The 23,865-nt window shown below is 42.1% G+C and overlaps 1 protein-coding gene across 1 annotated transcript in view; it reads left to right on the top strand.

Moving 5' to 3' along the window:
• LOC102497521 (zinc finger protein 629) overlaps positions 1-23,865 on the top strand; it is a 70,936-nt gene that overhangs the window by 20,624 nt on the left and 26,447 nt on the right. The window contains exons 3-8 of the mRNA XM_006164211.3: positions 3,094-3,238; positions 3,319-3,445; positions 4,656-4,754; positions 5,529-5,620; positions 6,192-7,232; positions 18,240-19,037. Of these exons, the coding sequence (XP_006164273.2) occupies positions 3,227-3,238; positions 3,319-3,445; positions 4,656-4,754; positions 5,529-5,620; positions 6,192-7,232; positions 18,240-19,037 (2,169 nt within the window). The 5' untranslated portion in view covers positions 3,094-3,226. The remainder of the gene's footprint in view (positions 1-3,093; positions 3,239-3,318; positions 3,446-4,655; positions 4,755-5,528; positions 5,621-6,191; positions 7,233-18,239; positions 19,038-23,865) is intronic.

Genomic DNA, 23,865 nt, shown 5'->3' with positions numbered 1-23,865 from the left:
GAAAGCAAGAAATCACCCCCCAGGAGGGATGGTCATGCCGCAATCCCTTCTCCTCCATTCTCCTCTCGGGATCTTGGGCACACATGCACACGCGTCCTGCATGAGTTTTAAGCCACCAGGTCCAGGACATGAACCACGGTCAACTACGTGGGAGTCCAGCGCCATAGCCATTACGCCAACTGCTGGTTCCCACCTGCTATCATCTTGAGAAACAGATGTAGGAAGTAGTACAGAGGATGAGAAAAGGTTTAATCTTGATAAGTGTATGTGTTGAAATGCATAAGTGAGGATTGAATTGAGCAATAGAAATGAAAGAGTATAAGGTTTCTGAGTAGTAGAGGACCTAGAACTGGTGTATAATTCTTTGAAAAAGCAAGAAGGACAAAACATTGTAATGGCAAGGTGGAATTTCTGTTTATTAATACTAGAGGTACTATTCCAGGTAAAACCAAAGTGTAATACGTAAAGAATTTGAGCACAGAAGAATGACAGAGCATAATTAAAAGTTTAGGAATCTGTGTTATTGGGTAACTTTATCACTTTATTTAACTATAAAGTGTTCTCAACCCTTCTGTGTCATTTGTCAGCTGGGTAAATAACAGTAGGGCTATTGTAAATAAATAAATAAATATATGGAAATGTTTAAGCATATTACTCTCTAACCTTAAGGCACAAATTGGGTGAGTCAATTTCACTTTGGTTTATGACATATTATCCTTGTTTGTCTATGAAAAACATTTAGTTATTTGTATGGGGAGAAATTACGATTCAAATTCTTTGGTACAAAAGTGTGCGTGTTTATAATTGAGATGAGGGATCTTGGAACTAGTGAAGATTAAATTCAAATATCAATATTTCAGCTATTGTTTTATGAAAATGTCACAGCCCCAAGATAATGTTCAATTGTTCTATTTTCTATAATACATGATGTGTCTACAGATCATGTCAGCATGTAACAGTGACATCATTGCCTGTGTATTCTTGTTACTTTATCATAAAACAAGAGTTTTATTTGATTGATAGCCAGTTCCATGGAGAAAAGATCTCAACATCAGGCTTGAATGAAAGCAGAAAGGAAGTGAGACTCCAGAGAGTTATGATGGGTGTTAGAGAACCATTACTAGAAATAAAGTAATAATAATGAAATCTGAGAAATTCCATGTTATTTACCTATAAGTGGAAAACAAAATCCACATAATGAATGGGTCAGGGGTCTCTGTTTTGAAACCTGAAAGAGAATTGAATAACTCTATATACCATGGGCCAATTAACCTATAAAACTCAATGCTCTACACATTTTGATGGCTCTACACAATCTTGTCCATAAGGTATTTGTATTAATAAGATCTTTTTTTTTTTTTTACTTTTCTGGAAGGTGTGTGTGTTCCCAGAGACAAAGAAAAAAAGGAATGGAAATTAAGAGAACATGCCCTGGGGGTGGGGGAATGACCATGCCATAATTACTTCTCCATTCTTTCAGGATTTTCAGCATGCACAGCATATTTCTGAAACAGCCAGGTCCAAGACTCAAGCCATGCGGTCGCCCATATGAAATCCAGCTGCCTTCACCCTTGTGCCACTGGCTGGTCCTCTACTATCTTTATTAGCAACTCTGATTTTATCCTTTTTATTTTTAGGTTTTTGCTATAGGGTACTTGCACCCGCCAGGAGAGAGAGAGAGACACAGAGAGAGGGAAAGTGAGAAATCACCCCCTGGGGGATGGCTACACCACAACCCCTTCTCCTCCATTTTCCTCTCAGGATATTGGGCACACACGTACTCATGTGCCCAGCGTGTCATTCAAGCCACTGAGTCTAGAACTCAAACTGTGGTCGACTGTGGGAGTCCTGTACCTTAACCACTACACCACCTGCTGGCCCTGGTTATGTCCTTTTCTAATATCCACCAAAGAGCCAGCTAGTGACATGGTGGTTAAGGCAGCTGGATCTCACATAGTCAATTGCATGGTTCCAACCCGGACCTGGCAGCTTGAGAAACATGCTGGATGCATGTGTGCTTGTGTCCAAAATCCCAAAAGGAAGAGAGAGAGAAGGGATTGAGGTGTGAGTATCCCTCACTGGGGTGCTTTCTCATTCCTTTCCCCACCTCTATACCCACCCTGTCTCTAGTGAAAGAGTGAGCCCTCTGGCAAATTAAAAATAAATAGATGGGATCAGCAGTTGGCATAATGGCTATGTCGCTGGATTCCTATGTAGTCAACTGCGGTTTGAGTCCCGGACCCAGTGGATTAAACTCAGCCGGGGGTGAGTGCATGCATGCCCAAGATCCCGAGAAGAGAATGGAGGAGAACGGATTGTGGCATGGCCATCCCTCCTGAGGAGTGATTTCTCGCTTTCTGTCTCCCTGTCTTTCTGGCGAGAGCACATGCCCTATAGCAAAAACCTCTCAAAATAGATAGGGAACCAGCAGTTGTGTAATGGCTATGTCGCTGGACTCCCACGTAGTTGACTGTGGTTCGCATCCCGGACCCAGTGGCTTAAAACTCACGCTGGGCACGTGTGTGTGCGTGCCCAAGATCCCAAGAGGAGAATGGAGGAGAAGGGATTGCGGCGTGACCATTCCCTGGGGAGTGATTTCTCGCTTTCTATCTCTATGTCTCTGCCTGGCGAGCGCACGCGCCCTATAGCGAAAACCTCTCCAAAAAAAAAAAAAATAGACAGACAGACAGACAGATAGATAGATAGATAGAGGCATCACGTGGCATGGCAGTTAAGGCAGCTGGATCTTATATGACTACGGTTTGAGTCCTGGACCTGGCAGCTTGTAAAACACTCCAGGTACATATGCCTGGGCACCCGAAACTCCAAAAGGAGAGTGGAAAAGAAGGGATTATGGCATGGCCCGCCCTAGTTGGGAATGATTTCTCACCTTCCCATATCTGTCTCATCTAAGTGAGCTATGCACTCTATAATAAAACTTTTTTTTTAATTAATAAAATAAAAAAACAATAAGATTGTAATTGACCATGGGTAGGAGGAGTGTCCTATGCCTAATTTTCCTAGAGTATACTGTGTATTTCTGTTGCTTGGGTGGGGCACATACTGAAATGAAGATCTGGGGCTTCACAACAGGTGGATCTGGAAATCGTGCACAAGAGTGGCGTCTCATGACTTCTTTCTCCATCCACATATTCCCTGCTTAGTGCTTGGACAGTCTGTGAGTGAAAACCCAGAGGAAGACAGCAGAAAAGTTGAGTTATTGGCAATGCATCCACTGGTGAGTAGGGAATCTCAACTCTCTGGTCTTGGCATTAGTACAACTGAACTGTCTAAATTAGAATGTCCATTATGTTCTAGGAATCAGTGACCTTTGAAGATGTAACTGTAAACTTTACCCATGAAGAGTGGGCCCTACTGGACACATCTGAGAGAATGTTATACAAAGATGTGATGGTGGAAACTATCAATCATCTAATATGTCTTGGTGAGTGTCAATAGTTACGTATGTGTATACGTATTCATTTATTCAGTTAATCAAGTGTGTAGGACTTCCCATACTCTAACCTCCCGTATTCTATCTCAATCTCTATTGTGATTTTTCTTCCTAGATCAAATAATTGCTTGAAAGAAATTGGAGGGTTTTATATATACTTTATTTACATTTAGTTTTATCACTGCACTAGAAGGTAGTCTTTACCAGTCTTATATCTTTCCTGGTGTACTAGGAGTCACCAAAACTCAGAATAGATTTGGTAATGCTATTGAATTATTAGTACATTAAGTATTTTACTAATGCACTCATGTCTGAGAACTGGTTCCAAGACCTCCCTCACTAACAAAAACCCATACATGTTTAAGTGCCTATAAAGTTATTGAAAGTATATATCCTTCAGTAGATTTTAAATCATCTCTAGATTTCTTCTAGTACCTAATACAAGGTAAATGCTAAGTAGTTTAAATATGTTTTAGTTCTGTTATTTTAAATTTTGTTTTGTTTTGTTTTTTATTTATTTTTGAATAGTTTCAATCCATGGTTGATTGAATGTGCTAATGTGGAAACCCATAAATAGTGGGTCAAAGGTAATATTTCTACTCTAGTAAATATACTGAGGTTTGAGAATAGATGGTAAAAATAACAATTTATTATTGTATTTCATTAGAATACTCAGCCCACTGTAGAGACATTTTAAGCTTTCTTTTTTTGCTAAAATTGATAATTTTTCATTCTGCTACTGATTTTGGTGATGAGCATCAACATCCTGAGGTTCTCACTGTTTGGGGCACACTGTCTGTATTTCTACCTGATAAAGTAAAAGACCTTTCGTTTCATGTATTAAATGTATAACTTAGGCTGACTTCCAAGTTTCTCTTTATTATTATTTTTTAATGAATTTTATGTTTTTTGAGAAGGAGAAAAAATGAAACATTCTCTTGGTACAATCATATCACCTTGCAGTCCTCTCACTCAACCCTTCAGCCAGGATCATGGGCTGCTCACCCACAACCAGCATGCTTCAAGTTAAACTAGGATTCACACTCCTAGTTCTCCTCATTGTATGGGGATGTCCAGCTGCCCTTTCCATCACAGTTAGACTGCTTTTCCATATTCATTCTCTGTAGCCTCCTATGGACTTGATAATTATAGTCACTAGCACAAACTTAAAATCCAGGTACTTTTTTTCCCTTACAAACAGGGTATCAGTTCTGTAAATCAGATGTGATATTCCATTTGGAACAAGGTCAAATGATGTGGATGATGGAAAAAAGAGGATTTCCCCAAGTCCAGAGTTCAGGTAAGCAGGGGTTACTTGTGCTTCAATATAGACAGGTGCCTGGTCAGTAAGAATGTCCTTGGAATTACCAACTGTAGGTTATAAAAAGTAAGTAATGGTTTCTATAATGAATATGAGGATATCAGAACAAGATTTCTCAGATACTGTTACTTCTTTCATGGTATCACTCACAATTTATGCATCCTCTTGCTATAGCATTTGGTTTTGGGCAAAAGAATATGTATTTCTTGAAATTAGATTTTCTTATACTGATTGTTTTTGTAATCTTCCCTTTTGGAAAGTTCTTATCTCCTTACCATTTGTATTTGCATGTCAATCCTGAAAATTTTTTATTTTATTTATTTTATTTATTTATTTTTGAGGGGAGGTTTTCGCTGTAGGACGCGTGCACTCGCCAGAGAGATAGAAAGTGAGAAATCACCCCCCAGGGGGATGGCCACTCTGCAATCCCTTCTCCTCCATTCTCCTCTCAGGATCTGGGGCATGCACGCACATGCGCCCAGCGTGAGTTTTAAGCCACCAGGTCCGGGACGCAAACTGCGGTCAACTACATGGGAGTCCAGTGACATAGCCATTATGCTAACTGCTGTTCCCAATCCTGAAATTTTTTTCTAATTGTCAGTGCCCTATAATACATTTCTACTACTTGCAGTATTCTTTTATTTGACACATTTGCTTTCTCTACATGCCAACTTTTAAAATATACTCATGTGAACCTAGTGTATTTCAATATTTTATTCTCCTAATAACATGCTAACGATCTTTTTTTGGCAGTTATTATAGATAAGGAAAGTGCACATAAAAAACAAGAAATGATATCCATACAACAGATCCGCATAGAGAACACATCCACCATCAGGTCAATGGTAAGTTCCTTAGATACAGACTCTGGTCATTCAAATAAATACTATAATTTGAATTTAGTGAGAAATTAATATGAGTTAATAAGTATTACCTTAGCTTTAAAGAAAATGAACATTTGGGGACCAGCGGGTGGCGTGGTGGTTAAGGCGCTGGACACTCCCACATGGCTGACCAGGGTTCGAGTCCTGAATCTGGTGGCTTGCTTTCTCACTTCCTCTCTCTCTCACTCTCACCCTCTGTCTCTCTCTGGTCAAATTAAAAAATCAATGAATAACTAAATAAAAAATAAATAATTATTTAAAAAAGAAAAATGAACATTTGTATGTGCTCTGCTCATATAATTAATTTTTTAAGTATATTGAAATCTCCGCAATTAATCTGGTAGTCCTACATTTGGATGCTACATAACAAAATCTTTGCCACAGAGAAGTAACATGCTATGTGTAGGTAAGGAACAATGGAAATATTTTTAACTCTAGACTAATAATTATTAGTCTAGGATTTATATGTAGAGAAATTAATGTATTGATGTGTGTGCTAGTCATTAACAGCCTTTCATCTCTTTTATAAAAGCAGAAATGTCATACTCAGGAAGACCCATTTAAATGGAAAGATTTGGAAGAAGATTTCACTCACAGCTCTGCATTAACTCAAAATTTGTTAACTTGCACAGCAAAGAAACCCTTTGTCAACAAACTGTGTGGAAAATCCTTTAGTGACTACTTGTTCCTTAGTCAACACAAGAAGAATCAGACAAGAGGTAAAACATATGAATGCCATCTATGTGGGAGAGTGTTTGGTAATTGTTCTAACCTTAGACAACATAAGATGACTCACACTGGAGAGAGGTCATATGAGTATCATCTTTGTGGAAATGCTTTTATTTGTATGCCTGATCTTAGAAAACATGATGTTAGAAAACATCAAACTCACAGTGGAGAGAAAGTGTATGAATGTCATCTGTGTGGGAAAACCTTTAGTCAATCTTCTAAACTTATAGTGCATGAGAGAAAACACACTGGAGAAAAACCATATGAATGTCAGCTGTGTGGCAAAGCTTTCAGTCAATCTTCTCATGTTAGAGAACATGAGAGAACACACACTGGAGAAAAACCATATGAGTGCCATCTATGTGGAAAAGCCTTCTGTCAGTCGTCTTCTCTTACACTTCATGAGAGAATGCACACTGGAGAGAAGCCATATGAATGTCATCTGTGTGGAAAAGCTTTTACCAATTCCTCTGCCCTTAGACGACATGAGAGAACACACAATGGAGAAAAACCATATGAATGCCATCTCTGTGGGAAAGCCTTTAGTCATTCTTTTTCCCTCAGACAACATGCAAGAACACACACTGGAGAAAAACCATATGAATGCCACTTGTGTGGGAAAGCCTTCAGTCAATCTTCTGCCCTTACACTGCATGAGAGAACACACACTGGAGAGAAACCTTATGAATGTCATCTATGTGGGAAAGCTTTTACCAATTCCTCTGCCCTTAGACGACATGAGAGAATGCACAGTGGAGAGAAACCATACAAATGTCATTTCTGTGGGAAAGCCTTCATTCAGTCTTCTCACCTCAAACTACATGAGAGAACACACACAAGAGAATAACTTTAATGTGTCTTCTGATCATAAGATGATATGTTATTATAAAGGTAATAAATTTGGAAGCGTCTTCAGATATACCTGTAAGATTTAGACACTCATGAGGACACAGTTATTGAAGGAATACATTCTGGAATTAATGCAGAAGATCCTGAAGTCATCCTTACCCTTCATTTGATAAACATGAATTCATGTGGAAGAAAAACCCTATGTATAAAATTATGTATCATATCTTCAGTCAGTAATGTCATACATGACTTATCTTCCTGTGTACTATAATGAATATAGTAATTTTCAATAACAATTCACAGCTTAAACACACTAGAATACTCATACAGGAAAGAACCCCCATATTGGTAATGTGAGAATGCCTCCCCTTATAATTTATTATTAAACAATTCAAGTAAACTGTTTGATGAATCCCTTGGTCCCTAGTAGCTATAAATATTCAGCAAAGTACTAAGCTTGGTGTACACACCCAGAATCAAGGAATAGCTGTTAAAAAAGGAAACAACTGAATGAAACTCATTAAGCAATATCTCATTGTAGAGAAATGATTTAATGAAAAGTCATGAGAAAAAACTTTTTTTTAAAAGAGATTTTTGCTGGGGCCAGCAGTTAGCATGATGGCTATGTCGCTGGACCTCCCACGTAGTCGACCGTGGTTTGAGTCCCGGACCTGGTGGCTTAAACTCACACCGGGCGTGTGTGCATGCATGCCCAAGATCCTGAGAGTGGAGGAGAAGGGATTGCAGCGTGACCATCCCCTCTCGGGGGTGATTTCTCACTTTCTGTCTCTCTGTCTGTCTCTTGTCTGTCTGGCGAGTGCACGCACCCTGTAGCAAAAAAGAACTCTCAAAAAAAAAAAAGATTTTTGCTATCAGGCACATGTGCTCACTGGAAAGAGAGAGAGAGAAAGAGAGAAATCATCGCCGCCTCCCACCCCCACCCCTGGGAGGGTTGGCCATGCCACAATCCCTTCTCCTCTTGGCATTTTTGGACATGCGCAGGCACACATGTGCCAGGCATGAGTTTGAAGCAACTGGCTCCAGGACTTCAATCACAGTCAACTATGTGGAGTCCACTACATAACCATTACACCATCTGCTGGTCCCATGAGAAATGCTTTTTATAGAACAACACTTGGTATGTGAGAATTCACACTGGAGAAAACACTAAGTGACTTGATAAAGGAAAATCTTCAGTGATCACTCATTTCATAGTGAATATTAACATTTTTTCACTAAGGATATGTCAGTTCTGAAATCAAAGTAGATAAGACTTCAGATTTCACATGATAAAACTGATTCTGGAATAAACTAACTAAATCTCTAAAAGAACGTTTAAAATGTTTTTTAGCCTGTAACTTGGAATTTTGAGAAAATAACTTCATTTAAAAAACGTGACATAGAATGAGCTGGTGCATGATGGTCAGGGTGACTAGATCCTACATGGCTTACCACACACTTTAAATCCCAGACCTATTGATGAAAAACATGACAGGCATATGTGTGTGCATGCCCAAAATCCCCAGAGGAGAATAAAGAAGGGATGGATAGCAGCATGGCCATCCTTTCTGGGTTTCTGTCTGTCTCCCTCCTTTCCTCCCTCTCTCCCCCTTTCTCCTCCCTCCTCTTCCCCCACACCCCTCCTAGCAAGGGCACATACCCTATAGCAAAACTAAAAAAAGAAAACATGACACCAAATTAGAGGATATTGAGGTTATCTGAAGATGATAAATGCTGATATTTCTAAAAAATTAGGTTCAAATTCACATAGATTAAATTAGATCTGATTGGTAAATAGAAATTAAATAAGTACATACAAATATGTAAACAACAAAACCTGTTGCTGAAAAAGCTAGTGTGATGATGATATTGGTTTTAACTATACAGGTTAAACCTTGAAGATTTAGGTCTGAAGTTTTTGTCATCCAGGAATAGTCATCTTTACTCTCTGGGTGTCCGTTTTGTGCAACAGTTCCCTCCACACAGCTAACCTCCACTTATTCTAGCTCTCCCTCCCTTCCAACACCATCAATCTTTGTTAGTGCTCTGAAGATAACAGGAAACTTCACCTTTTCAGGTACTTCATTGTGGCATGACCCTAGGTCATGGAGGCAGTACAATAGACATCTAGTCTAAACTATTTTGGGGAGCTCCTCAATCTTTGTTTCTGCCTCTGAAACCTACCTGGAGACAGAGACAGGCATCTGAACCCTTTTATCCCATAGAACTCTTTAGACTTTCCGGAGCCTCTGAGTTGAGCTAAGTAGGGCATGAGTTCATCCTAATAACATCCCATGTCTTAATTAGATCCATTCTGAGCTAAATAAAAAGTTACCACCAACAAAAACACTCTTAGGACTGATAAATAAATTCAGAAAAGTTACAGAAAATCAAAAATGAGGGCTTTCAGGTGGTGTGTTGTTGGCATGGTGGTTAAAGGCGTTGTGTTCTCACTTGGCCGACCACAATTTGAGTCCCAAGACCTGGAGGCTTGCTTTCTCACTTTCCCTTTCTCTCTTGCTGTCTGGTCAAATTAAAAAATAATAATAATAAAAACAAGTGGAATTAAATAAATCTTTAAAAAAATAATAAAAAGGGATCAGCAGATGGGGTAATGGCTACCTTGCCAAACTCCCATGACCATGGTTCTAGTTCTGGACCTGGTGGCTTAAACTCATACCGGGCACGTGTGCATCCCATGCCCAAGATCCCAAGAGTAGAATGGAGGAGAAGGGATTGCAGCGTGGCCATCCGCCTGGGGGGTGATTTCTCACTTTCTGTCTCTCTGTCCTTCTGGCAAGCGCAAGCGACCTATAGCAAAAACCTCTCCAAGAAAAAAAAAATGTATAACTACTCAGGTCAGTGGCTCAGGCTTTTAATCAGGCTTTTTTTTTGGAGAGTTTTTTTCTATAGGGTGCATGCGCTTGCCAGAAAGACAAAGACAGACAGCAAGAAATCATCCCCCAGGGAGGATGGCCACACCACAATCTCTTCTCCATTCTCCTCTTAGGATCTTTGGCACGCATGCACACGTGCCCGGCATGAGTTTAAGTCACCGGGTTCGGGACTCGAACCGCAGTTAACTACATGTGAGTCCAGTGACATAGCCATTACGCCAACTGCTTGTCACTTGAATCAATATTAGAATCAATATTCTAAGAGCCATTCCTGAATTTCATGAAGGCCTGGAGTAGCTTTCCTTTCAATTCTCTGAGGGCCTGTTTGCATTCAGATCCCTTTCAAAAGGTTCATCTCTTTTTAGTTTTTCATAGAGGAGCTTGACAATCAGCCCAAAGTTCAGAGTCCAGATTTAGCAAAATCCCATCATCCCCAGAAATGTTCTTCACTGTGTATGGTCTTGGAGAAGCTGAGAGTGCAAATAGTCTTCTTTCTTTCGTGGGGAAGATTTTCTTTAATTTTGCTAGAGGGTTCATGCACTAAGTAGACAGAGAGGAAGATAAAGAATGAGAAAGCACCCCCTTGGGGCATGGTCATGCCATCATCCCTTCTTTTGCATTTCTTTTCCCTTTCAAAATTTGGGGCACTGACATACATATCAAGTGTTTCTCAGGCCAGTGGGTCTAGTACTCAAACTGTTTGGTCATGTGGGATGCAGCCATCTTAACCACCATGTCACTAGTTGGCCCACCCAAGGAAGATTTTGTTGACTTGACAGTACAAACTCAGTAAGTGACATTTATCTGAGATACTTGATTTTCTTTTTAAAGTCTCTGTAGCTTCTGTCTGCCAGGTGGTTAAGCAGTCACCGAATTCTGGTCAAACAACTCACTAGTGGGACTGGCAATCAAAACATTCCCATATTATGGGACCAGCAGTTAGCATGTAATGACTCACTGAACTCCCATGTAGCCAACCGCGGTTTAAGTCCTGGACCCGGTGGCTTAAAACTCACGCCGGGCGCGTGTGCGTGCGTGCCCAAGATCCCGAGAGGAGAATGGAGGAGAAGGGATTGCAGCGTGACCATCCCCTCTGGGGGGTGATTTCTCGCTTTCTGTCTCTCTGTCTTTCTGGCAAGTGCACACACCCTATAGTAAAGACCTCTCAAAAAAAAATTATATATTACAAGAGAATATCTTCTCCGAGTGAAGATCTCCAAGATTCCTTGCTAGGATTTTCTGAAATATAGTGGGAGAATTACTTAATTCCTCTCTCCAGAGGATATATTTACCTCTAATTTATTCCCATCTAGGTAAGCATTACCCCTAATTTATATAGTATATCCCTTCCAGGCAAGGGAATGGGGCATTTAGGGACATATATACAAAAAGGAACAACTTATTTTTTTCTAACTTATTCACATTGAAGTGTTAATAAGTCTTTTGTTCTCTGAATTTCCTGACACTCAAAATACTGCATTTTTAATTTGTAAACTTGCCTGATAAGGTGTCGTAGACCAAATGACTACTTATTGACTAAAAAGTTGGCTTTACCCCTCTGTGCAATGTCATTGGGAATCCTTGTGAGAGAATTGTATTTTTCCCAGAGCCAGCCAGCGAGCCCACAAACCCCATCAGTCTTCATCTATTTGGGCATCAGATATTTCTGCTCTGACAGAAGCAGAGGTGTTGCCCATTCCTTCTTCCTTGTGGACAAAGTGGACATTTCCCTTTCAGGTGTCCCTCATCCTACTTTACAGATGATAAACTAATTGGGTCTTAATCAATGGAGCCCATGGATCTTTCACTAGGAACAGAAATCATTCTCCAATGCCAAGGCGTGCTCTGCATATATTTCTCTCTGGGCTTACCTTTTGGCTTCAGAAGGCAATAGCCAATAGAAAGTACCAGTGAGATTTTTGTTCTTTCCTTTCTTCTACATGTCAGTTACTGAACCCTTATTGGATAGGTCAGCTGGAAGTAGGTGTCTTAGGTTCTTTATTCAATGTTTGTAGTGTGTGTTGATCCAAGCCGGGGGACAGTCAAACAGGTTCCCTGGGGGAGGGAGTGAGAGATGGGACAAATGCACACACACACAGTGGAGACAATACGAGGCGCTGATCAAGTCGTCTTTTTCCGCTTATTGAGGAAAAAAATGGTGAGTTATATACAGGCTGGTGGGCACCGGTTGCTCAAAATGCAAATGAAATAGAACAGCATGAACCAATCATTGGTGTGGGTGGATCTCTCCCATTGCCTAGAAACCCAACCACCCCTCGGGGAGAACAGTTGGTCACATGATTTCTGAGAAACGGTTTGCTCAGTGAGAAAGTGAGGCCTAATGGTTTCCAAGATGGTGGATAGCTCAAGATGGCTTCCATATGCAGTGCCCTCCACATGTCCCCCCCCCTTTTTTTTTTAAAGAGAGGAGAAAAACCTGGGGGAATTGTGCCTGTCTTAGGTTGGAGTCATTTTTAGAGCCACATGTCCATCTTTGCCCGTCATTGGAGAATCCCATTGCAATGATGGGTTTCCTGTCTTAGGTGTGAGGACTGTACAGCTGTTAGGCTCAGACTCTCTTACCCATCTTTGGCTAACCGATTCAGCGCCTCAGGCAGGAGCAATGTCTAGGTTCTGCGATACTCCATCTCCAGGTTGTGGTGGACTTGGATAGGCTGCATTTTTATGGAGTCATCAATTTGGCATTTAAGGAAAGCCATGAGCTCATTAAAGAGAACAGGCCCCAAAGAGCAAACAATCAGTGAACCCAGAATCGGACCAAGTATGGGGAGGAAAAAAGGGAGGAGACCATTCTAGGCAGAACATAAGGGATTGTCACGAACGATGCCGGACTTGTTGGCGTAAAAGCAGCAGTGTTCCTGTAAAGCAAGACAGAGACCCCCCTGTTCTGCCAGGAGGAGTAGTGCCAGGATCAAAACCAGCAGCGGTAGTGTCGAAGAAGCAAAACAGGATCAAGTATCTTCATTTTGTTGATCTGTGGAAGGAGAGAGAGATATCTCAGGGTTTTCATCATCCCTGGATAGCTTGGATAGCTTGTTAGAATCAATCTGTTTGATTAATCTTTCTGGTAACCAACGAGCAGCATCCATTTTTTGAGAATAGATGCAGACAGACCCTCTGCCCCAAATGAGGACAGGGTCCAGACCATTCCATGTATTGTCCAGAGGATCTTCCCACAAAACCGAGGCAAATTTTGTTTTGGTAGTAGAATGCCAGAAGTGCTCAGCAGCTGAGTCTCCATAATATTTTTTGCTTTACACTGTTTTGCCATGTGTCCTGGGCGCCCGCATTTAAAACAATTACCTCGATTATTGTGGTCAAGGAATTGGCAGACATTGTACCCTTAAAGGGCAGCAGCCATGGCCAATCCCTGTTGATATGCTGATCCAGTCTCTGAACACATACGTATGTACCCTGTCAGGTCTGTCTTTTTCCTATGCGGTCTAATGGCTGCCTGAAAAGAAGCGTTAGCATTTTCATATGCCAATTGTTTTATGAAGTCTGTACTTGCATCAGCATTACCGAATATTTTTTTCTGAGGTGATAATTAATTGATGTACAAAGTCAGAAAAAGGTTCATCAGGCCCTTGTCTAATGTTAGTAAGGGAGGTGCTCAAATCTCCTTTGGCAGGGAGTTTTTTCCAGGTCTTTATGGCTGCTGTATGAATTTGTGCAAAGAGCCCTAGGTCATACTGTATTTGATTTTCATTGCGTGCGTGCAGAGTTCCTTTCCCCTATTACCATTCCAGCCGTCCAGCCATTATTGGCTTGGGCATTGCGGCAGGCAGTTTTCCTGCAAGCCTCTGCATATTCTGATTTCCAAAGCCTGTAGTCTCCTCCTGAAAGTGTAGCTCGGGTTAATGTTTGCCAATCAGACAGTGTGAGCCAGCCCTCAGTGATAGCTTCAACTATAGCTAAGGTATACCGAGCAGTAGATCCATATTGGGTGACCACTGCCTTAATTTCTTTTACCATTTTAAAATCAAACCCGCTGTGACGGCGCCAAACCTGTCCTTGGGGATCTGTAATTTCCGTAACAGGGAATGTCTCAAAGTCTGTCATATGTGATCCCTGAACTAGTTTTCTTTCTTTGTATTGGTTTTTAGTTTTTCTAATTGTGATACAAAAGGTATCTGCATGGATAATATTAAACCCACAATGTAGAAAATGCTATATGCTATGTAGACTCTTTTGCTATATCTCTGCATCAGTAACAACACAAACACATGCAATGGAATAAGGTTGATGATAGACACATAACCACCCCAAGCAGAGACCATATAGAAATATGATAAACAGCAGCACATTGTTCAAAAAACTGACCCAGATTTTGACTCGTTTTTCTTTGGCTCTTGTAGAGCCTTAAGGTTGTTTTTCTTTTTTAGTTTTTTGGATTTTTTGGGTTTTGTCTCGCCTTCAGGGCTTTTAACTTCTTCCTCACTATCTAGGGAAATAAGATCCTCTCCCTGTTCTTTTTCAATTTTAGAATCCTTGGTGAGATCGACCATAGTGGCAAGGGCTTCTTTTAAGCCCTGAACAAATAGTTTGTGCTGACTAAGCTTTTGTCTCATTATTACCCGTACTTAAAATAAAATGTAAGTAAATACTTACCAGGACGTCTTCTCTTCGTCCTTCTATGTTTTTCACCAGCCTTTCTCAGGACGAGTCTGTGCCGTCCCCTTCTGCGGCCTTTCCCGCCAGCTTTTCTCGCTTGCTCTGCACTGGAGCCTTCCTCAGGAGCTCTTCACTGGATCCCTAGTAACCAGGTCCCTGTTCGGGCACCACATGATCCGACAGAGGGGGTGGGGAGACAGTTGAACAGGTTCCCTAGGGGAGGGAGTGAGAGATGGGACAAACACACACACACACACACACACACACACACACACACAGAGTGGAGACAATATGAGGTGCTGATCAAGTCGTCTTCTTCCGTTTATTGAGAAAAAAATGGCGAATTATATACAGGCTGGTGGGCACTGATTGGTTGCCCGAAATGCAAATGAGATAGAACAGCATGAACCAGTCATTGGTGTGGGTAGATCTCTCCCATTGCCTAGAAACCCAACCGCCCCTCAGAGAGAATAATTGGTCACATGATTTCTGAGAAATGGTTTGCTCAGTGAGGAAGTGAAGCCTAGTGGTTTTCAAGATGGTGGATAGCTCAAGATGGCGGGTAGCTCAATATGGCTTCCATATGCAGTGCCCTCCACAATGTGCCAGATATTGAAAGTGCTCACAGATATGAAGACCTTAAAATTGCATTTCCCTCTGGTAACTGTGAGTCTAGATTGGCATATTAGGCATTCTCTTAATATCAAGCAATAGTGAAGAGTTCTCTTGGGGGTCCTGAGTGACATCCTTTACTTTATTCCAGTTTATAGTCCTCTTCCTCACTGCCTTTAGACCTTTTAAAGTCATATATCTTGGCATAGTGGTTAAGGCACTGGACTCCCACATTGTTGACCATGGTTCAAGTCCTGGAACTGGCAGTTTGAAGCACGCCAGGTATGTGTGTATGCATGCCCAAAATCCCAGGAGGAGAAGGGATTGTGGCTTGGCCATCTCCCAAGCGGTAATTTCACACTTTCCCCTTTGTCTCCAGCAAACACACATGCCCTATGGCAAAAACCTTTAAAAAAAAAAAATGTATCATGGGAGGCATCCCCATAGTATAGCAGTTAAATGCCATATAAAGGGATCTTGGTCTCACATGACCAAGGGTGGATTGAATCCCACCCTCAGTAGTTTGAAAAACACACTGGAGGTTGGGGGGTAGTTTGAAAAAAAAAAAAAAAAAAACACTGGGGATTGGGGGAAGAGGCAGCACGTGCTGTAACAATTACCATGCTGGATTCCCACATGGCTACTTACAGTTTGAGTCCTGGACCCAGGGGCTTGAAGCACACCAGGTGCCTGTGTGTGCCCAAGATCCAAGGAGAAGAATGGAGGAGAAGGAATTGCAGCATAGCCATCCTCCCTTGGGGGTGGTTTTTCACTTTGCCTCCCACTGTCTCTGACTTTCTCTCAGGCAAGCTCACTTGCCCTAAGGCAAAAAAACTATTAAAAAAAAAAAAAAAAAAAACACTGGGTTGGCAGGTAGCATGGTGGTTGAGGCGCTGGACTCCCATATGACAGATCACAATTCAAGTCCCAAACCTGTCTGTCTCTCCCTGGTCAAAATTGAAGAAGAAATCAAAAAATTAAAGATAAATATTTAAATACACACACACACACACACTGAGTATATGTATATGTTCCCAGAATCCTATTGAGATGGATAAATGGAGAAGAGAAAAATAATAAAGAAAGAATGGTATTATGGCCCCACTAGAGGATGCTTTCTCTTTGGCTCTCATAGAAGAAACAATTAACTTTAAATATTTATATTCCTATAATTGTCCATGGAGGTAATTTCAGCAATTTGGAAAAAAAATGTAACATTCATGAGGCAGGAGAAGGCTAGCAAATGGAAGCAGGTAAGATGGCTGGAGCATCTTTCTGTGTGGCTAGACAGAAAAAAGGGGGGGGGGGCAGAAAATTTCCTGCCCAAGGTAACATGGGCAGGAGGTTAGTGGGGGGTATCTAGCTGATTAAGCAACATTTAAATATAGCCAATGAGAAATCAGTGGGCCCAGCCACAATTGGTAGAGCCAATGATAAAAGAACATTCAGTGGGCCCAGCCAGTGATCTATAGGACCTAGGTTAAAATAGTAAATCCCTCCATTGCAAAGGCAGGGACTTTTTTGAGTCACTATTTCTCTATCCACTCGAGCCTGCTCCTATCTCTCAGGAATGTATTTTCACTTTTATTTAATAAACTACCTTTTCCTTAACACTATTTGTTACATTCAGTTCTTGGTGTTATGTATACTGTGTTGTCCTTTAGCATAAAGGACAGGGTTTTTTTTTTTTTTTTTTTTTTAGTTATTTATTTAAATTTGACCAGTAAGAGACACACAGAAGAGAGGGAAAGTAAGAAAGCAAGTCCAGACTCAAAGCATGGTCATTCATGTGGGAATGTCCACCACCTTAACCACACCACCTGTTGGTCCCCCCCCTTTCTTAAGGACAGTTTTCAAGACTATAAAAATAATTCTTTATATCACGGATGCTCAAAATCCCACTAGTCCCCTTGTATAGAAAGTGACAATTTCAAAAACACTTCTAGCATCGAAATACTGAATGTTTCATCCAAAACTTCAAGCCCGTATCAGTACATACTTCCTCATAAAGCAATTAGCTATATTCTCTAATATATAGTCGAACACCCTGTTTAGTAACATTTTTCATGCACAAGAGTAAAGATGTGGGATCAAGTTAAATATGTTGCTTTTTATTCCCTTTTTTTTTGAGAAGTTTTTGCTATAGGGCGTGTGCGTTCACCAGACAAAGAGAGACAGAGATAGAAAGCAAGAAATTCCCCAGAGGCGATGGCCACGCCGCAATCCCTTCTCCTCCATTCTCCTCTCGGGATCTTGGGCACGCACACACACGCGCCCTGTGTGAGTTTAAGCCACCAGGTCCGGGACGCAAACCGTGGTCGACTACGTGGGAGTCCAGCGACATAGCCATTACGCTAACTGCTGGTCCCGCTACTTATTTTTAATACTAAATTGTGCTTGCATTCTAAAAATTTAAACAAAATATTGTAAAAATGAGAATATAAACTAGGTCCTTTTTGCACCATACATTGAAAAATAAAATCCTAAAATAAAATGAAAATATCTAGGGACCAGCAGATGGCATAATGGCTCCATCACTGGACTCCCATATAGTTGACTGCGGTTCGAGTCCCTAGACCCGATTGTTAAACTCACACCAGGCACCATGTGCCCAAGATCCCAAGAGGAGAGTGGAGAAGGGATTGCCACCTGACCATTCCCCGCCCCCCCCAGGGGGTGGTAATTTCTCACTTTCTGTCTGTCTCTTTCTGGCAAGCGCACGTGCCCTATAGCAAAATAAACAAATAAATAAAATAAAAACAGGCCCCAAATCCTGGCAGAATAGATAAATGGGGGAGAAAAGGATTGGTTCATGACCAGCCCCATTGGGGAGTGCTTATTTCCTATCCCTGTCTCAGGCGATTGCACACGCCTTCTGGCCAAATACTGAAATTAATAACAAAACGATTAAAACCAGTTATTTAGATGTCAGCCCACAGCCCCCAGGGCAGCGGAAGCCCCAGTGGTTGCCATTTCCCTTTCCCGATAAACACGGAAGCTCTGGCAGCCCAGGTGAGGAAGTAGCACCGGCGTTCCCAGTGCAACCCAGCCTAGAGAATGCCGGCGCCACTCTGAGCTCCACTCTGGTCTCCAAAGGAACCCCTCCAGGGACACGCGGTCCCAGCCCACCCTCCCCACCAGCGGAAGACTGTCCCAGCCCAGAGCCAGGTCCCCACCAGAAACAGCCCGAGCCCGCCCCCAACGACTCAAGAAGCAAGGGGGCGGGGAGCCCAAATGCATTCTGCTCGCAAAGCTCAGAAATGGAACCTTCCCCCTCATTACCTTCGGGGACGCGCCCTAGGCGGAATCACCCCCTCGACCTTCTCCGAACTACTGACCCCACCCCATCCGAGGAGAGGCAGCGACCCCAACACTGTGGACGTAGGGCACTCAGGCACTCCTGGGGCCTTCCAACCGCCCCCAGAGACCTGGGAGGCGCGGCGAAACCGCACCCCCACCTTCCCAAGGCGTGCAGGTGTCTCGCCCCTTCTCGTTTCACCGAAACAATGCCCCAGCAGCTCCACCGACCCGTTCCCGGGCACCGGCGGGCCCGCCCGGCGGAAGAGCAGCCAGAGGCTTGTTCCCCTGACGCGGCAACCAACGAGCAAGGGGAAGGCGCAGGAACTGAACCGCCGGCGCCCGGGACGCGAGCCGGTGTAGGCAGACTCCGCTGGGCGCCGGGACTACAATCCCAGAGCCCTCTCCGCGGCTTCCTCCCCGCTATCGCACCACATCCCGCATCCTGAAGCCAAAGTCCTCTTCCTGGACTACAGTACCCGCAATGCTTCGGGCTCTTCCCTCCTGGGCTGCAGTAACACGGATTTCCACTGAAGTCTCAACTCGGCTTCTGTGCTTTGGACGACACTGCCCAGAACCCTGGGGAGGGGACAGTACTTCACTTTTAACTGTCCTCTCCAAGAATGCTTATTCTCCAAGGCAACTCACTGGGAAAAATCTGTAGCAGAAGCAAATTAGGATTCTCAACCCGATTGCACACTGAAGTCTTTACGAAGGTGCTGCCATAGTTAGAGGATGTAGCAAAGAACGGGTCTGATTACAGGTTGAACAGAACAGCTGCCGGCTGGCAGGTGGCGTAGTGGATAAAGGCGTTGTGTTCCCACGTGGCCAATAGAGGTTTGTAATCCTGGACCTGGCAGCTTGTTTTCTCGCTTTCCCTTTCTTTCTCTCTGTCTGGTCAAATTAAAAAATAATAACAAATGGGATTAAATAAATAATTCTTAAAGAAAGAATAGCTGCATTTTATTAGGTTGGTGCAAAATTATGGTTTTGTATTGTTGAAATTTGCTGTTTGGGTACATTCTTAAATAAAAGTGGTTATGTTATACATTATTTTAAAGTGCATTTCTTGCTTTATTTCATTGTTTTTCTTGCCAATGACTTATTAACTGCCATTTATTTTATATATATTTTAGACTATGAAAATAATGTTAGACAAAAGCAAATGCGAGCAATTTTCTCATTCAAATTCGAAATGGGTCATAAAGCAGCAATAATGACCCACTACATGAAAAACACATTGGCCCAGGAACTGCTAAGGAACTACAGTGCAGTGGTTGTTCAAGAGGTTTTGCAAGGGTCAGAAGGTAGTAAAGTGGTTAAGATGTTGGACTCCTACTTGGTTTACCATGGTTCAAGTTCTCAACCCGGTAGCTTGAAACCCATGCCAGCTTGTGTGTGTGCGTGCCAAAATCCCTAGAGAAGAATGCAGAAGAAGCTCATTCCTTCTGGGAGATGATTTCAGTCTTTCTCTGGCAAGCACATGCACGCTATAGGAAAAAAAAAAAAAACTCTTAAAGAAGTTTTACAAAAGAGACAAGAGCCTTGAAGATGAGCATAGTGGCTGGCCATCGGAAGTTGATAACCACCAACTGAAGATCATCAAAATCCTCTTACAACTACACAAGCAGTTGCTGAAGAACTCAACGCTGACCATTCTATGTTCATTTGGCATTTGAAGCAAATAGGAAAGGTGAAAAAGTTTGATAAATGGATGATGCCTCATGAACTGACTAAATTTTTTTAAAAATGTTTTGAAGTGTCATCTCTTATTCAAGGCAACATCAAACCATCTCTTGTTTGGGTTGTGATGTGCAGTGAAAAGTGGATTAGGGACCAGCAGATGGCATAATGGCTATGTCACTGGACTCCCATGTATTCAGTTGCAGTTCAAGTCCTGGACCCAGTGGCTTAAACTCATGCCAGGTGCGTGTGCATGCACGCCCAAGATCCTGAGAGGAGAATGGAGGAAAAGGGATTATAGTGTGGATTTCTCATTTTATGTCTCTCTGTCTCGCTCTCTGGAGAGTACACGTGCTCTATAGCAAAAATCTCTTTTAAAAAATGGATTTATACAAAAGGCAATGACCAGCTCAGAGGTTGGACCAAAAATAAGCTCCAAAGCACTTCCCAAAGCCAAACTTGCACCAAAAAAGAGGTAATGGTCACTGTTTGCTGGGGTCTGAGCCCCTAACTTTTCTGAATCCTGGTAAAACCATTGAATCTGAGAAGTATGTTCAGCAAATTGATGAGATGCACCAAAAACTGCAATGCCTGTAGCTGGCATTGGTCAAAAGAAAGGACCCAATTCTTCACAATGCCTGACTGCATGTCACACAACCAATGCCTCAAAAGTTGAATAAATTGGGCTACAGAGTTTTGCCTCACCTACCATATTTACCTGACCTCTTGCCAACCAACTACCACTTCTTCAAGCATCTCAACAACTTTTTTGGGAAAAAAAACACTTCCACAACCAACAGGATATAGAAGATGCTTTCCAAGATTTCATTGAATCTTGAAGCATAGATTTATTTTTTTAAATTATTTTATTTAACTTTATTTATTTATTTACTTATTTTCATTTGACCAGAGAGGGACAGACCAAGAGAACAAGCGAGAAAAAGAGAGAGAGAGAGAAAGCAAGCCACCAGCTCTAAGACACAAACCACAGTCAGTCATGTGGGAGTCCAGCACCCTTAACCACCACACCACCTGCTGACCCTGAAACCTGGATTTTTACACTATAGGAATAAACAAACTTAGTTCTCACTGGCAAAAATGTGTTGATTGTAATGGTTCCTATTTCAATTAATAAAGATATTTTGAGAGACCAAGAGATGGTCTACGGTTATGTCACTGGACTCCCATGTGGCTGAACACGGCTTGAGTCCCAGACCCAGTGGCTTGAAAATCATACTGGATACACATGCATGTGTGCCCAAGACCCTGAGAGGAAAATGGAGGAGAGAGGATTGCAGTGTGGCTATCCCCTCAGGGGGGGTGATGTCTCACTTTTCCCTCTCACTGTGTCTATCTCTCTCTCTCTCCATGAATGCACACACCCAAAGGCAACAACATATTTAAAAAATAATAAATTTTTTTATAGACTATAGTTTAGTCATGCCATGAATTCATAGGGAATAGGTTCCAGTAGCCAGGCTCCTTTCCATTGGTTCTCACGAAGGATGTTTCTCTGGGTGGAGAGGCTGGCACTTCAGTTGAACCCAGGTAACTTTCTCTTTGGCTTCCTTCTTCTTCTGGTCATTTTCCTTTAAACGTTCTAGGAAGCAATCTCTGCTCTTAGAATGCTTAATATGCTCAATACACACATTAATTCTCTTGGCAAGAATCTTGCCCTTAACTTGTTCGCCAACAGAATGCTGGGTAACATTGTAGAGTCTTCCAGTTTTGCCATGGTAACATTTGTGGGACATTCCTTTTTGAACAGTAACCCATTCCCTTTAAGTCTACAATATCACCTTTCTTGTAGATTCACATGTATGTTGCCAAAGTAACCACTCCATGTTTTGTTTTTTTGAGAGATTTTTGCAGTACGGCATGTGCACTCGCCAAAAAGACAGCCATAGAGACAGAATGCGAGAAATCACCCCCCAGGGAGGATGGCCATGCCGCAATCCCTTCTCCTCCATTCTCCTCCCGGGATCTTGGGCACACACGCACACGTGCCTGGTGTGAATTTAAGCCAGTGGATCCAAGACTCAAACCATGGTCGACTACATGGGAGTCCAGTGACATAGCCATACGCCAACTGCTGGTCTCCTACTCCATGTTTTCTAGAAGAACATATATTGTTTCTAGAGAACATATATTGAGTGCCTCTCTTCATTCCCTTTGTGTTCATCATTTTGGTTAATTACTGGAAGTTGTGGTTCTGGCCAAAAGGCAAAATATTTTGAGTCTAGTTATAATGATTTTAATAGTCACAGTCTGAAACTGCAATTGCTTTTGCACCAACTAAAATATTTATTATACTGGAACTGCATAAAATACCAATATAAATTGGATTGGATAAAATCCAATTGGATCAAATGTTTTACAGTTTGCAGTGTGGTGTTGCATTAATTTTGCCCTTTCTGTTACCTGACCCCTCAACTTCCACAAAGTCCATACGAAGACCACCTCTGAGAAGCTCTCTCTGATTATCACTCCCATCTCTGGGAATGGGTACAGGAGTGGGGGTCATCTCTTTGCTCCGAAATCTCCCTGTAAGTAGCCAGATGTAACCATACTGCATCTTTTTTTTTTTTTTTTGAGAGGTTTTTTTTGTTTGTTTTGGTTTGGTTTGTTTTTTGCTATAGGGCGTGTGCGCTCGCCAGACAGACAGAGAGACAGAAAGCAAGAAATCAACCCCCGGGGGGATGACCACACCGCAATCCCTCCTCCTCCATTCTCCTCTCGGGATCTTGGGCACGCATGCACATGCACCCAGCGTGAGTTTAAGCCACCGGGTCTGGGACTCGAACCGTGGTCGGCTACATGGGAGTCCAGCAACATAGCCATTATGCTAACTGCTGGTCCCGCCATACTGCATCTTGAATATTTTGCTTGCTTTAATATTTTTTCTACCAGGAGGCCAGCAGATGTCATGGTGGTTAAGGTCTGTACTCCCACATGGCCAACCATGGTTCGAGTCCCAGACCTGGCAGCTTAAACCTCATGCCAGGTATGAATGCCTGTGGGCCCAAAAATCTTGAGAGGAAAATGGAGAAGAGACTGTGACCTGGCCATCCCCCCTGCGGGGGGTGATTTCTCACTTTCTGTCTCTCTCTGGTGAGCACATGTGCCCTATAGCAAAAATCTCTTTAAAATGTTTTTTCCTTCTACCAGAAATGTTAGTTTGTCACACTTAAATTCTACCTCATAAAGCCCTAGTACATGAATACAACGCAACCAAATTTTTTGGTGCTGTCAACCTAAAAAGAAGGCTGAGGCACAGTAAATGAAACAAACATGATTTATTTGAGACAGGGCTTAGGGAAAATCACCCAAGATAAGCTAAACCCTAGTTTCTCAGACATGTGCTTTTCAAATGGCACAATAAAGCTAGCTTAAATAACAAAGAGAAGAGGCAGAAGAGGGGAGGTTACAAGTTGTCAAGAGTTTACATTGGATCATTTAAAATAAGGCAGGCAACTAATCAGCTGTACCTTGTTAATTATGTCA

The sequence above is a fragment of the Tupaia chinensis genome, unplaced genomic scaffold, assembly GCF_000334495.1.
Source record: "Tupaia chinensis unplaced genomic scaffold, TupChi_1.0 Scaffold143594_1, whole genome shotgun sequence".
Classification (NCBI taxonomy): Eukaryota; Metazoa; Chordata; class Mammalia; order Scandentia; family Tupaiidae; genus Tupaia; species Tupaia belangeri.
Note: the sequence above shows the minus strand (reverse complement) of the source record. Positions and strands in the feature narration are given on the sequence as shown.